The sequence below is a fragment of the Lithobates pipiens genome, unplaced genomic scaffold (assembly GCF_037356315.1).
Source record: "Lithobates pipiens isolate NorthernLeopardFrog02 unplaced genomic scaffold, aLitPip1_a1.2 Scaffold_18, whole genome shotgun sequence".
NCBI classification, from domain to species: domain Eukaryota; kingdom Metazoa; phylum Chordata; class Amphibia; order Anura; family Ranidae; genus Lithobates; species Lithobates pipiens.
Genome location: NW_027507758.1, coordinates 352,456,337 through 352,471,632, shown reverse-complemented (window position 1 = coordinate 352,471,632; position 15,296 = coordinate 352,456,337). Strand labels below are relative to the sequence as shown.

The 15,296-nt window shown below is 43.4% G+C and overlaps 1 protein-coding gene across 1 annotated transcript in view; it reads right to left on the bottom strand.

The window, feature by feature from the left end:
* The window catches only part of LOC143988156 (putative cation-transporting ATPase 13A4), a 160,862-nt gene that overhangs the window by 105,275 nt on the left and 40,291 nt on the right, over positions 1-15,296 (bottom strand). Inside the window, exons 9-11 of the mRNA XM_077487485.1 lie at positions 13,542-13,673; positions 11,984-12,154; positions 9,238-9,395 (exon numbers count right to left, since the gene is read on the bottom strand). Of these exons, the coding sequence (XP_077343611.1) occupies positions 9,238-9,395; positions 11,984-12,154; positions 13,542-13,673 (461 nt within the window). The remainder of the gene's footprint in view (positions 1-9,237; positions 9,396-11,983; positions 12,155-13,541; positions 13,674-15,296) is intronic.

Sequence of the window (15,296 nt, the reverse complement as noted above, 5' to 3'; positions counted from 1 at the left end):
CCTGAAAACTTACCAGAGTCAGCACACGGCTTGTCCTTTTTCCCTGACTTATCTGCATTCACAATGCAAAGGCGACGGAGCATGGCGACTATCACGAAACCCCTGCGGAACCATCGCATTCCCTACAAATGGGCATACCCGGCCAAGCTTCTGGTTTCCAAAGAGGGGAAAACATTCGCAATCAAAACGGTGGAGGAAGGCATTCGACTTTTGCGCGAATGGCGAATTCTAGCAAGGGAAGAGGATGCTCAGTCTTCGGGATCGTCTCCATGTCCAGGATCCCCCACCTGGCCGAGGCCCATTTCAGAGTGACTGCCCAGGTACTCATTACATTACTTGAACATAGAGCTCCGGGACATGGTGGAACTTATCTAGCTCTCTTTAAGCCCTCCGTTGTTTAAGGGATTCTCTCCCTACAGATTCTTTTGAATCGCCTGTTTTTACTTTTTTGTATTGTTTTTTGTTGCACACTCTCAAGTGCACAGAGTGTTGATCATTGCTATGTGGCGCCTCAATAGTAGGCCTACGGACTATCCATATATTCACAAGCAGCACAACTCTTGGAGACGAGACTAGCCTGTCGGTGTTATTCTTCACTTCTTGTTTTTTTTTTTTTTTTGTTTCGTTTGAGTTTTCCTGCCCATATCAACAGTGGTTTAGTGTGGACTGGTCTCTTTATTCTCGGTTAAAACTCCGTCCTACTGGGCAGAATCCTAACTCGGTGCTTTGCACGATGGGTTTTAAGGTTACTTCATTTAATGTCAGAGGGCTGAACAGCCCGCATAAACGTGGACTACTTTGGAAGGAAGCGAAGAAATTGCAAAGTGATATCTTGTGTCTACAAGAAACGCATTTCCGCGATTCCAAACATCCACAACTGCAAAATAACCACTTCCCTACAGTTTACTGTTCAAACGCACAGAAGAAACATAGAGGAGTGGCTATCTTGATCAGAAATTCAATCTCATTTAAATGTATTCATGTTGAAACTGACCAGTCAGGAAGATATATTATTCTGATAGGGGAAATCAATAACACAGTTTATGCTTTTGTCAATGTATACATGCCTAATACCAAGCAACTTTCTTTTTTGCGTAGGGTGTGGAAGAAGGTGAATGCAGTGCGCAAGGGGTATCTGATATTGTGCGGTGATTTCAATGCCATTCCCAATCAATCTTTAGATGTTTCTCTGAGTCCTTCTAGAGCCAGAGACAGGATTACCCTTGCGCGCTTCATGGCCTCTGAAAGCCTGTTCGATGTGTGGAGGTGTCAACACTCCACAGAACGCGACTATTCCTACTACTCTAGCTTACACAAATCTTACTTGAGAATCAATGTCTTTTTAATTGATAAATTCTTACTTCAAAAAGTCAGTTTATCATCTATCCACAACATCACGTGGTCGGACCATGCGCCGATATCCATTGTGGTGGAGGGGTGGCGCACAGAAACTAGGGCCAATAGATGGAAAAATTACACTTTTCTTTTTTCTAATCCGAAATTTAATACGGAAATTGCAGCTGAACTGAAAAGCTTTTTTGAGATCAATGCCCAGTCTGTGTCGGACCCCTTCATCCTATGGAACTCTCACAAGGCTTTTGTGAGGGGAATCCTCATAAAAATGAGTAGTTCGGCCAGAAAACAGTCCAATTTGAAGGTGCAAACCCTTGTTTCCCAAATAGAGCATTTAGACTCAGTGAATAAAAAAACACCAGATCCCTCTACGAGTTCTCAACTAGACAGCTTAAGACATGAGCTACGATTACTGCTGATTGCACAACAAGATCGGTCATTTGCAAAGTGGAAACCTAGGTTTTATCAACAAGGCAACCGTGCAGGGAAACTTCTAGCTAGACAAATAAAAGAAAGATCAATCCAACAGAAAATCCCCTTTATTTACCACCCAACTACTGGTTCTAAATTATCCAATCCAAAGGATATTGCCAATGCCTTTAGGGATTACTACAATGCCCTTTATAATTTAAAAGATGATTCGTCCATCCCACAACCATCCCCAGTTATGATACGGGAGTTCCTAGAGAGAATATCTCTCCCTAAAATCACTCAATTACAACTAGACACTTTAAATGAGCCTATTTCCTTAAGTGAACTATCTAAAACTATTTTGGCCATGCCTTTAAACAAATCCCCTGGTCCTGACGGATTCTCGGTGGAATACTACCGGGCATTCTACCCATTTCTAGGCCGGCATCTTCTTGAAACCTTTAGGAAAGCCACAGCAGACTCCTCATTCCCATCAGAAATGTTATCCGCCACAATTGTAACGCTCCCAAAACCTGGCAAGCCATTAGACAAACCTCAGAACTTCAGGCCTATCTCTTTATTGAACGTAGACCTGAAGGTCTTTGCAAAAATTCTGGCCAATAGATTGTCGAGCATCCTGTCTTCACTGATCAGAAATGATCAGGTGGGTTTTATTCCGGGACGTCAAGCACCGGATGCAACCAGGAGGATCCTAAATCTAATCCATGCGGCCGAAGCTTCTGGTGTTCCTTCTCTGCTTCTAACATTAGATGCAGAGAAGGCTTTTGATAGGGTCCACTGGGGATACTTGGGTCAGGTGCTTGACAAATTTGGTATTCTAGGGACTATTAATTCAGCTATCTCTGCTTTATACTCTAATCCCTCGGCCATGGTTTACACTGAAGGCATGTTCTCCGACTCCTTTCACATCACTAATGGCACACGTCAGGGGTGCCCGCTGTCACCCCTGATTTTTGCCCTTTTGATGGAACCCCTAGCAGAAACGATCCGCACTCATCCTCATATATCAGCCATTTCGACACCCAAACATACCCATTCTATCACACTATTTGCAGATGACGTAATTTTAACCCTAAAACACCCTTCTTCCTCTCTACAAGCAGTACATGATACCCTTGAAAAATTCAATAAAATATCATACTATAAGGTGAATTCCTCCAAATCTAATATATTAGCCATTAATGTTAAAGAACACACCAGGTCGCTCTTAGCCGCACGATTCCCATACCCATGGTCGGATAACCCCATCCAATACTTGGGAATATATTTATTGTCACCAGGCACTCATATTTTCAAAATCAACTTTTTGCCCCTTCTATCCTCTATACAACAGGAACTTAATAGGTTGACAAAGTTTTATTTGTCCTGGATGGGCAGATTGGCGGCCTACAAAATGCTAATCCTTCCAAAGCTATTGTACCACTTTAGGGCCTTACCAATTGCTATCCCTATGTCGTTATTTAAATCAGCCCAAGCGCAGCTGCATAAATTTGTATGGGGGGACAAAAAGCCCAGATGCTCCCATTCCTACTTATTCAGAAAGAAAGACATCGGCGGTATGGGTTTGCCTATTCTAAAAGACTACTATGTGGCGAGTTTGTTAGACCAAATGAAATACTGGATATGTCCTCCAGTGGAGAAGCAGTGGACCTTGATTGAGGGCTCTTGGCTTCTGCCTGGCACGCCATACTCCACTCTATTAGCATCTTCTTTTACCAATAAGACCTTCAAGTCGGATTTCCCCATAGTACAACTCGTAGTAGATACCTGGAGAAATTTTTTAAATAATGTGGCGATATCCCACCCCTTAACTGACATCTCTACGCCCCTTATATCCATAGGTACTTATGTCCAGGATCTGGATTTGGGGGTTTGGGTGAGAAATGGTATTGCATTGGTATCAGATTTATTGGAGAATGACAGGCTTATTTCCTTTGAGTCAGTCGTGCACAAATACAGTATCCCCAGGTCGGAATACTTTACTTATCTAAGAATTGTATTATTTTTATCTCAACATCAAGGTACCTCCATATCAATCCCACACCAAGCCTGGGCGTTCTGGTCTGATTTATCTAAAGTTAAAGGGGAATCTCTTTATTTTATAATTTATTACAAAGCAAGAACCAATTTATGAAAACTTCCCCTTTTTATAGATGGGAGAACGAACTCTCTATGAAGTTCACGGACGATCAGTGGAGAAAGGCCATCAAAAGCAACGGCAGATACATCAGATTGGTAACGCATTGGGAAGTCTCCCAAAAAATACTACTTAGGTGGTATTACACCCCTTTCATCATGGCAAAATTTATCCAGGGCAGTTCTAATATTTGCTGGAGAGGTTGCGGAAGAGTTGGCACTCTACTTCATATGCTTTGGGAATGTCCCCACATCAGGAGTTTCTGGAGGGGAGTATTCTCCTTGGTTTCTAAAGCTACTGGCATCCTTAGGTTAGGCTCTCCTGCACTGGCAATACTAAGTTTAGACATAGACCAATACCTGCCACCCCTCAGAATGATAGTTGTCCAGATACTATCCACGGCCAGACTCTTGGTAGCTAAACACTGGAAAACCCCCTGTCCCCCCAATATGGGGGAATTAGTCAGAAGAGTTGATGAGATGTATACATATGAGCAGATACTGGCTAGTATGGAAGGAAAATATCAAAATTTCTGTACACAATGGTCTCCATGGACTGACATCAGGAAAATTGTTTGAGTTGTTGTATTATTCCTCTGTTTTTTCCAGTTAAGGTGTATAAATATTACCGTTACTAACCTGTTTTTTTTGGTATAATTTACAATTGCAAATATAGTTATAAAAAGTGGGGCTTGTTAACCCTCTGGTGTCCAGAGGGTTGCTTTGCATACTTCTACTGATCTGTTGTAGACTGTAAGTCGATACGTGAATATCTGTGATTGATATCCGATGTCTGTTTTTTTGTGTATCATGCAAGCCTTTCAATAAAAAATATAAAAAATAAATAAATAAATAAAAAAGGAAAAGGACTAATCCATATACAACTAATCCTTAACTTCAGGGAAAGGAGACCTGGACAAACTAAACAAGTTCAAGAAAGGAGTCTATAAGGAGCAAAAAGAACCAACATGGAAAAACAGGGACATGTGAAAGAAGACTTTGAAGCATTACCCAAGGGTCCTTAAAAAGGGAGATTGTTTGTTGTAGAGAGATAAGCATCCCCGAGTATATGTAAAACAAACTGCTTCTGCCTTGGGATAACCTGAAGAAACCCCCAAATTCCTTAGGTCAAATCAGAAGAATTAGCGCTAACCTAAGGAAATAAGGTAAAGAGAAAGGGATGCAAGAAACTCACCACAAGGCAATACAGCTTAGAAAAAAAGTATCTTCAAAAAGTATTACCCACAAGGGTCATATGGAATTGCCCAATTTCCATAGGGAAACACCTACTACAGGACCATAGTGTAAAAGAGAATACACAGTCACTGTAGAAGGACTCTGCTTCAGCTGTCTCCAGGATGCTAAGCGTCATAAGGAGTCAAGTTATAAGAAGAGATACAAAACATATTATGTAAACCTCAATGTATATCTCATGCAGATTGAGAGAATAGAGACCAGTTTAAACTGCTATTTGAAATGGGAAACAGCCACAGAATTAGTATGTCTTGGCCAGAAGAAGGAACCACAATATTGAGGTTAGAGCTTGTAGGTTTTGGAACATAATATAGGAATAAAAAAAGTGTCTGCACATTCAACCCTAAAAATGAAAGTAGTGGGCAGCTCAACAGCATTTAAAGCCCCGTACACACTATCAGTTTTTCGGCTGAGTTTTTACTTCAGATTTACCAAAACCATATAATATGAGGTCAAATCTTAGGAGTTTCAATTTGTATGCAATCAGGCAGGCCCTTGCACTACATGGTTTTGGTAAACCTGAAGGAAAAACTCAGCAGAAAAACTGATAGTGTGTATGGGGCTTAAGTGATTCAAACACCTGTTTGGATTTTATATTTTGGAAGATAATGCCTGAATCACAACCATAAGCTAGTCATTGAGTGAGTAAACAAAGACTAGGACCTAGCTCTGAATTTGGATCGTATGTATAATTGGAGTAGAGGGACTTGCCACAATGAGTGATCGGTGACTGGATCAGACCATATGCCATGCCATTGCTCTAAATGTGTAGTTTGTTAACATAGTACTATGACTTACCATAAATTAATGTTTAGAGATTGAGTTACAGAGGTAGTGCCACAACTCTAAATTAGTATGCTACCCTGCGGCTAACAGACACAATACTTTGGTCTGGAGCACATAATAATGCAGAGTCCAAAGCCCGTACACATACGGGGAATCTTTGAATCAGCAGGGCTTAGGAAAAATCCTCCAACCTGTTGGGACACGAAAAAAACAGTCATGACAGTTGTTGGCAAGGTTAAACTGTAGGCTGGCCTACATTTTTTGTTTGCCTGTGTCCAGATCTCTTTAAAGCGGTAGTAAACCCAGTTTCAAAAAACACTTGCGTTCCCGGCATGCCGGAAATGCTAACTTTCACATTGGTTGTGCTCTCAGCCAAATTTTCAAACCATCCAATGGCTGGTTTTATAACTGATCACATGTGCAGCAGTATGGCAGTTGAAGAATCATTAGAGGCCAAGATGGCAGCTTCCTTGACTGAAAACGATAGAAGGGTTTATTTCCAATTTAAAGCATCAGTATAATGAATTGGCTCTAATTTTCTAATATTCCTTTATCCCACAATGGATGGTAAAGAAAATAAATTTTTCATGCAGCAGTTACTGTATTTAGTACATTGTAATATTAATATCTGCCTTATATTGTGGATGCATTAAGGGCATTGGTTTTATTGTTGTTATCAGCTGTTGCCCTATAATAAAGAATGTCTATTTGTGAACCATATCTTTTCTCTATAGTATTATGATTTCCTGTTGGAGGTAAAGAGTTTATTAAGTTTCTTTTTGTAATATACAAATACGGATATTTTTGTACAATGTCTGCAGAGTCCCTTTTCTAATTTATTTGTGTTAACTTTTTTCTCAAGGTATGAATTAAGAAATTAGGAGGAAACACGTACACAATATTGGTATAATGTTTGGCGCTAAACCATCTGATGAAAAAGATTAAGGGTCCTTTCACACGGGGCGGATCAGTTCTGATCCGCCCCGTGGATATCCGTTTGCTCAGCGGGGATCACTCCGCCGATCCCCGCTGAGCAGGGAAATGACAGGTCCGTCTCTGCACACTGCGCAGGGACGGACCTGTCACAGCGCCGCTCTCCCCTATGGGAGATCGGATGACGACGGACCGCAGTGCCCGTCGTCACCCGATCCGATCCGCAGACGGATGGAAAAATAGCTTTTTCCTCCGTTACACTTTTTCGGATCGGAGCGGGTCGGATGTCAGCGGACATGTCACCGCTGACATCCGACGCTCCATAGAGCTCTATGGAGCACCCGTTCAGGTCCGCCTGAAAAACTGACAGGCGGGCCTGAACGGGACGTCAGTGTGAAAGAGGCCTTAAGGTTAAAATTTAAATGAAAAGGCGTGCATCTGCACGCTGATACATGAAGGTACAACCATGTGAATGAAAGTTCTGGGGGATGAATCCCTAAAAATTCATCTCTAAACGGAGGCTATAAAGGGAGCGAGGCTACTTCAGATGCGGGCTGGGCAACCCGATCACTCTGTGAACAAAAGGAAAGCAAAAGGAGGAGAGAGAAGCACCAAGCCAATCCTTTAAACAGCGTAGGAATTTATCCAGTATATAAGTATATAACAACACTAAAAACGTGTGTGAAAAATGTTGGAGCACTTGCAGAGTACTAGAGCGGGTGGAAGCTTCCATGTGCAGTGTCACAGGAGGACAGCTGGAAAGTTTCTATTGAGGGATCCACGAGTGTCGCGTGTTAGCCGCAGCTCATGGCTAACACACGACACTCGTGGATCCCTCAATAGAGACTTTCCAGCTGTCCTCCTGTGACACTGCACATGGAAGCTTCCACCCGCTCTAGTACTCTGCAATGGAGACATTGGCTGTGAGGCTTATCAAGGCTCCAGCTGCGGCTAATACACGATGCTTGTGGATCCCTCAATAAAGACTGTCCGGCAGTCCTCCTGTGACACTGCACAGGGAATTTCCCACCCGCTCTAGCACTCTGCAAATGCTCCAACATTTTTCATGCACGTTTTTAGTGTTGTTTTATACTTACATACTGTCAGAGAAGGACTTTTTCCATCCATGCTCGCCATGCTATTGTGCGCATGCGTGGCGGTTAGGCGCTCCGGTGCATGCACGTGTGCGGCCTGATGGTGCGACGTGCACATGTGCGCAATGGCACATGTGTGCACGCAGTGGCTCACGAGTGTGTGCGATAGCACATGGATGTATGCATTGGCGCATGAAAGTGCGCAATGGCGCACGCGTATGCACCATGGCACACATGCTATGGCGTGGCTATTTCAGAATGGCTCTGGCATCCAAACGGGTTGCTGGTTTGTTGTCAGCTTCCCTTTGTGCCTGTTTACTGCTACTATACGATCCGAACCTAGACTAGTTTAAATGGACTTCTCCTGATCTCCCTTTACGGATTTGACCCTTGGCCTGCCTTACAGACTTTCTTGCCTGATTACACGTATTTGACCCCTGGCCTGCTTCACGGACTTGCTACCCATCTTGTGCCTGATCTCTTGCTACTTCCCGGATTGTCTACTACTCTGCACGGGACCCTCAACCAGCTCCTGAACTTTAGTAACCCTCTGCTCAGCTCCTCAACCCTCTTCAGGAACTTACACCTGCTGTTGGCCAGTGCTTCTGTGTGCCACCTGCTCCCTGTACCACCTCTGGGGGACAGGGTGCGCATAGTTGCAAGGTTTGACCGCTCTCTGCATCTCAGCCTTGGTAAGTCCTTGTTGTGACATATACTGAATAAATTCCTAAGCTGTTGAAAGGATTGGCTTGGTGCTTCTCTCTCCTGAATAAAGAAATACAGTCTTCACAATAAAGTATGCTTTACCTTCTTACATGACACAAGACCTAATTATACCCTTATGAGTGAAACTGTAACGCTGTGTAATATAATAGTATTGACAAGTGATGCCATGGAGCCATCATGATGCACCCTAATCTAAGTTGTCGATGCCTTTTGATTAAAAAAGAAGAAATTTGGGGTCCATGTCCAACGGGTGGGGGCCTTCACTCTCACTGTTTTCACCACCCACCCAAAAAATTTAAAATTGGCCCCCTACATACAACAATAATATGTTTGTAAAGTATTCTGCTACCCACTGATTTTTTATTGCCAATTGTCTCAATGTGTGCCAGTACACAGCAAATCCTGTATTTAGGTAAGGCCAGTTGTGGAACAGATACCTTCCTCAACTACTTTAAAATGAGCTTGACACGATCAATTAGCAGATAATATCGACATTAATTCTCAAATGTGACCAAAAACTTACATTATTCTTTGTATTCACAATAGCAATATAAATTACTCCAACCACTGAAATGATTACAAGTCCAATTAGGAATCTGATGGCATCTCTGTGAAGTTTAAAGTTGACAGGTTTAGGGTAGAGGATGGATCGAACAAGGTCCCCCTTAGCTGTGTTGAATCCTGTAAATTAAATAGTATTAATCAGAAATAACCATTTAACATGTCCATTGCATTTTTATGCCATATGATCACCAAAGTTAAGCACAATATATATGTTGTAATGTTGGTCTGTGCTGCAGTAATACGGAATAGGCTGCTGCCCCTTAAAGGAAAATTTCCTTCAAATTCTAGCTCTTCTATTTAAACCCTCCCCACTGTCGCAGACATGTGATTTGACAAAGGGCCACGCCTGAAACGTGTTGTCAGGACAACAGCTTTTCATTCCCACACACACGCCAAGATTGCATTCCATCCCCTGCCCAGACCCTGCCTTGGCCAGCGTGACTCCGAGTGAGTAACGGCACACCTGGTCCACCAGTTCTTGGACACAAGCTGCATGGCTGTCTCGGCTACAATTGTGGAAGATTGACTCATCTGACTGAGCCATCCTCATACCATTGGGACATCCCCAGTGTGGTACTGTTTCCCCTCCTCCCAGGTCCCCAGCACCATTGGGATACTATCGCCCACTGTCAGCTCAGCTATCCATATCCCTGTAGCACAGTCGAGCCCCAGAGTCAGCATCACACAGGATTGATTTCACGCAGCGAGTTTCACTTCATCAGTCATTTCAATCCACTGTGGCTTTTGTGTTAACCTTTACATATGGTATTATTTGAACTTCAATGCTCTAATAAATTCATTGTTATTTTTACCGCACAATATTCCTGGTGTCACCTGACCCTACATGTGCATATACTGTATGTGTCACCAATGTATATATCAAGAGGTCCCCCAAGTGCTTGTGTTTTTCTGGCTTAATCAGAAATTATCATGGCATATCAGAACCACTGTTGTCATCAAATATTGACCACTGCTTCATAATTCTTCTCATGGCAACATTGTCAATAACATACATTTAACATTTTGTTTGGTTGTCAGAGAAATATTATTTAGCATTTACATTGCTTCATTCAAAACAAAAATGCATACAGTATATCAAAAGCAATTTAACAAAGATTAAATGATCATTGTAAATTGAAAGCTACTCACACAAAAGTGAAAAGAATAGGACACACAGTGTTCTGTAAATGTTCAGAGGGAGAAGGAGGGTAATAAACAACATTAGCACTTCTAGGAAACTTCTGGGGGATTTCTATTTAGTTCAAACTCCTTCCACTAGATTCCCCCCACCTGTCCCTATTTCCATTAAGTTCAACATCACAGGGAGAAGCCAGGATTGGACAAATGTGTCCTCTGGACTGAGCTTCCAGTGGCCATCTTGGGAAAGCTTTTGCCTGTGATAAGCATAGGAAATACCATGAGATTTTGGCAGCCATATTGGTGCAATCATGATATATATCCCGTGCTGCATTGAATAAGGTATTTTGCAAGTCAGAAGAGAAAGAAAGCAAACACATCATGTGAGTGAGTAGCTAAGACACAAAGCTAAAGACTACCCCCCTCCCCCAACATGTACTATGTATGCTTTAAGAGTACCCACCCTGGGAAGGGCTTTTGTTACCTTTCTGGGGGGAAGCATTGCAGAGTGTAAACAGCATGTGTTTACATGGCATAGGCTAAAAAGGACTGAATAATGTAATAAAGAGGTAACCCCTGTGGAGTCTGGGAGTTACATGAACTTCCCAGATAGCAAGAATAAGAACAAAAATTTGTGGCAGTGTTGAATTGTAAGTCTGTTAACTTACTGCACATTTTCACTGGTAAGTTGTATACTTGTGGAGCACTTGAAGCAAAAGTTCTAGTTGGCACTTTTCCAATTTGTAGTAAATTTGCATGGCAAGTCTCTAGCAAGAGCAGTATGAGTCTACAGCAAAGAGCCCTGCAACTCTACGGCATGAAAATTCAGCCACATTGACCCCTGTGGTGGGATGACTATTGCACTATTGACTATTGCACAACATAACTGAACCAGAACTTGCTGCAGGCTTGTAGAATGTTTGCAAAGAAAGTTGATCTGGAGTCATGCAATGCAGTTGTGCAAAAAACTTGTCAAGCATGGCAAATCTAGCAAGCGCATTTTCAAACTTGGAGCACAATTACTTGCCATCTGGGTTGAGGCTTACCCTTCTGGGGAAAGCAAGGACTGTTTGTGAACCTTGCTAAGGAGCAGTCGATCTCCCCTATGCTAGGGGCAAGGAGTCGTTTGTAAGTTGCTATTAATTTTTACAGAAATTGTCAGTTAACTACAGTTATGAGAAGAAAACTGTTGTTGAAATGTTTTTTCTTAAATGTATGTAAATGTTATTATATGGCAAAGTTGAACTAAGCATCCCCTTTATTCCTCTGGATTGAGTGGTTTAGCCCAGTGGTCATCAACCCTGTCCTCAGGGCCCACTAACAGGCCAGGTTTGCAAGATAACTGAAATACATAACAGGTGCTATCATTTGCTGCTCAGTGATTGCAGTATGCTAGTCTAATACATAAAACCTGGCCTGTTAGTGGGCCCTGAGGACAGGGTTGATGACCACTGGTTTAGCCTATACCTGAGAAGTGATCAGTATGTGTAAAGACTGGCTCAGTCAGGGGACCAGTGGTAGATGGAAGAAGGAGGTTGACCAGCCTAACTGTGGTGACAGGTACTTACCAGTTCTTAACACAACAGCTTTCACAATGTCTTTATGACTGCTCTGTGCTTGGATGACCTCCGTGCCACAAAACAACACATGCCTCTTGTAATCCTCACCACTGTACTCCTTCCAAGCAAGTGAATTATCAACATTTGGCAAAGGTGTCTTCATCACTGGAACACTTTCCCCTAAGAACAGCAAGCACTGATTTAGTAGTATAGTATGGAAATTGTTTCATGGCTTCTTTATCAGTAAAAAAATATAAGAAAAGAACATTTACGGAGAGAAAAGAAGATTCTCGGCCAAGAAAATTATTTTCTGTAGCAACATGAGGTGAAATTTAAAGCTTGGTCAGCCGAATTTCGAAAATCAATGGTGGCATCATCGGATCACAAAATAAACAAATTTTCTGATTTTGAAAAGAAAATTAGTTCGAAATTTGACCATGTATGGCCTGCATTAGCTTGTCTGGCCTAAAGTTCTCTTTTTCTGAACCTTGACTCCAATTCTTGTCTACATATAGTTTTAGATGCAAAAGATCAATTTGTTCAGAACAACTACAGTCCAGTACCTAAGTCCTGAAGGCACCTAAATACTAGTCTATGTATACTGTATAAAGCACATCTGAAGGGTTGCTGCCAGAGCCGGCGCTGCCGCTAGGGGAACTAGGCAGCTGTCTAGGATTAACTGCTGCCGAGCGGGCGCAGCCACGGCCGCTGACTTCCCTACTAGTCTGGCCAGGGGAACACGAGGGGCTGAAGACTGCCACCTTACACAGAGTAGGGTGCTGACTGACTCTCTGCTGGCCAATCCAGAGAAAGCAGCAGCCGTGGAGGGCGTCCATTAGGGTTGCTGTGAAGGAGGTAAGCAGTAGCTCAGACTGTGAGGAGGGTGACACTGAGCTGGCCCCTGGGAGGTGGAGGGCAGTTGGGGGAGTGGAGGAGGCTGCCCCAGTGAGTCCACTCTGACAATCAACACCCAGCTGTAGGCACCTGCACCCAAGGAAAGACAACCACCTCCACCCCCCCCCAGCGGGTGGGCAGCAGGGGTGGGGGTGGGGATCATCTTGCCTAGGGCGTGAAATAGTCAAGCACCAGCCCTGTTGGCTGCTAGTGATGATGAACCTTTACAGTTATGTTCTTAAACACTCCTGAAGGTAATAAAGCTTCAGATCATTTAGTATTGTTTCTTCTTTAAATTAGTGTATGTCATGGGTGCTAGTGCAAAACATAAAGAAGTGTCCCACAACATATTCTTATACATATTTAAATATAAACAAGTACACATACCTTACAAACAAATGCCTTCTTTATTTTAAAGTAAACCTTTCATCTGTGGGCAGCCATTGCTGACCTCTTTCTCAAAATGCTATCAGCCTGGCGCTCATGCTGACCTACTGTTTCAAATCTGAGCCTGAGAGAGGAGGTGAGTATGACAACCAGGTAACTAGCATTTTCAGAAGTATGCGTCAACAAAGACAGCTGCCATGTTTCTTTCATAAAAATAAAAAAAGTGCATTCACTGTTAAAAGGCTGGCGACAGTTCCTTGTAAAATCAAATGATATTTTTGCATACCTGTTAACATTCCTTCATTTACAACACAACTTCCTGTTAGTAGTACAGAATCACAAGGCAAATCAAACTTTTTTCTTGTTAAAATCATGACATCTCCAGGAACTAAATACTGTGATTCAATTTCTTTAACAACTAAGGAAAAAATAATATAACTATAAAACAATTCTGTGCATGTACTTTGTATTAATTATTATCAGTAATGCTTAGACATGCCACTATAATAATGGTATAATATGTTGTGCTACTATGGTATGGCACTGGCTTATTGATTCTATTTCTTATTTCTACATATTCTCTACAAATAATATACAATATTGATAGCACACCCTGGTATCTTTACACTAACCCCTTTAGAGCAGTGTTACTCATCCAGTACAGTATATGTAGTGTCAAGGAAAGTGAGAGTTAATGCCCAACCAGTGCATAGATGCATTGATGTCTTGTTTTGGGGCATGCTCTATTTGCACCCTTGAACCAAGACCGAGCTGTCACTGACAGGCCACGGTCAACTACTGTTTATTGGGAGCCAGTAAGCATGGCTCCCAAAGTTATCAGCACTCTGCAGCTATTCACGGTGCGGCAAGATTGAGAGTCCTGCCTACCGAATCCAGGTTTCACGGCCCCTTTTAAAGTGCTGGCTTTGGACAACATAAAGGGATTAATAAGCAGAACAAAATAAACAAAGTTTTTGCCTCTGTGAGCTCCTCAATATTTCTCTCTCTTCTTCTGTGAAGTTGATCCTTCTATTTCCTAATTCAAATGAAAGTAGAAGTGAATCTGTGCATATATTGCAGTGGCGGCTGGTGAAGTTTTTGGATGGGGGGGCGCCCGTCATGACCCCGCCCATCATTTTGGCCCATCCCACTTCTCATAAACCACGCCCCTTATGTAATCTTAAAAAAAATTGGCGTGGGTTCCCCCCTCCGAGAGCATACCAGGCCCTTAGGTCTGGTATGGATTCCAAGGGGAACCCCCTACGCCGAAAACCGGCGTGGGGGTCCCCCCAGATCCACACCAGACCCTTATCCGAGCACGCTACCTGGCCGGCCAGGAAAGGGGGTGGGGACAAGCAGGCGCCCCCCCTCCTGAGCCGTACCAGGCCGCGTGCCCTCAACATGGGGGGGTGCCTTGGGGGAGGGGGGCATGCGGCCCCCCCACCCCAAAGCACCTTGTCCCCATGTTGATGAGGACAAGGGCCTCTTCCCGACAACCCTGGCTGTTGGTTGTCGGGGTCTGCGGGCGGGGGGCTTATCGGAATCCGGGAGCCCCCTTTAATAAGGGGGCCCCGGATACCGGCCCCCCACCCTATGTGAATGAGTATGGGGTACAATGTACCCCTACCCATTCACCTGTGAAAAAAAGTACAAAAAAAACACAGCGTTAAAATATTTTATTGCACAGCTCCGGGGGTCTTCCGTCTTCGGGGGTCTTCTCGTCGGACTCCTCCGCTATCTTCTTGTAGCTCTTTTGCTAGCAGAGGAGCCCGGCTTTCTTCCTCGCCGCCGGCCTCTTCTTCCGACTTCGGGGGTCTTGTCCCCCTCTTCGGTTCTTCTGCCGGGCCACCGCGCCTTCTTATAGCTCTTTTACAGGCGGTGGCCCGGTCTTCTGTCGCCGCCGCCGCCCGTTCATCTTCTTCTTCTTCTTCTTCTCCAGGAGATGTTGACTCGACAATCTCTCCGGCTGGAATGCCAGGGACGCGCTGCGCTGCCACTCATATAGGGACAATGGGGCGGTGTCACATGGGTTGATGTCACA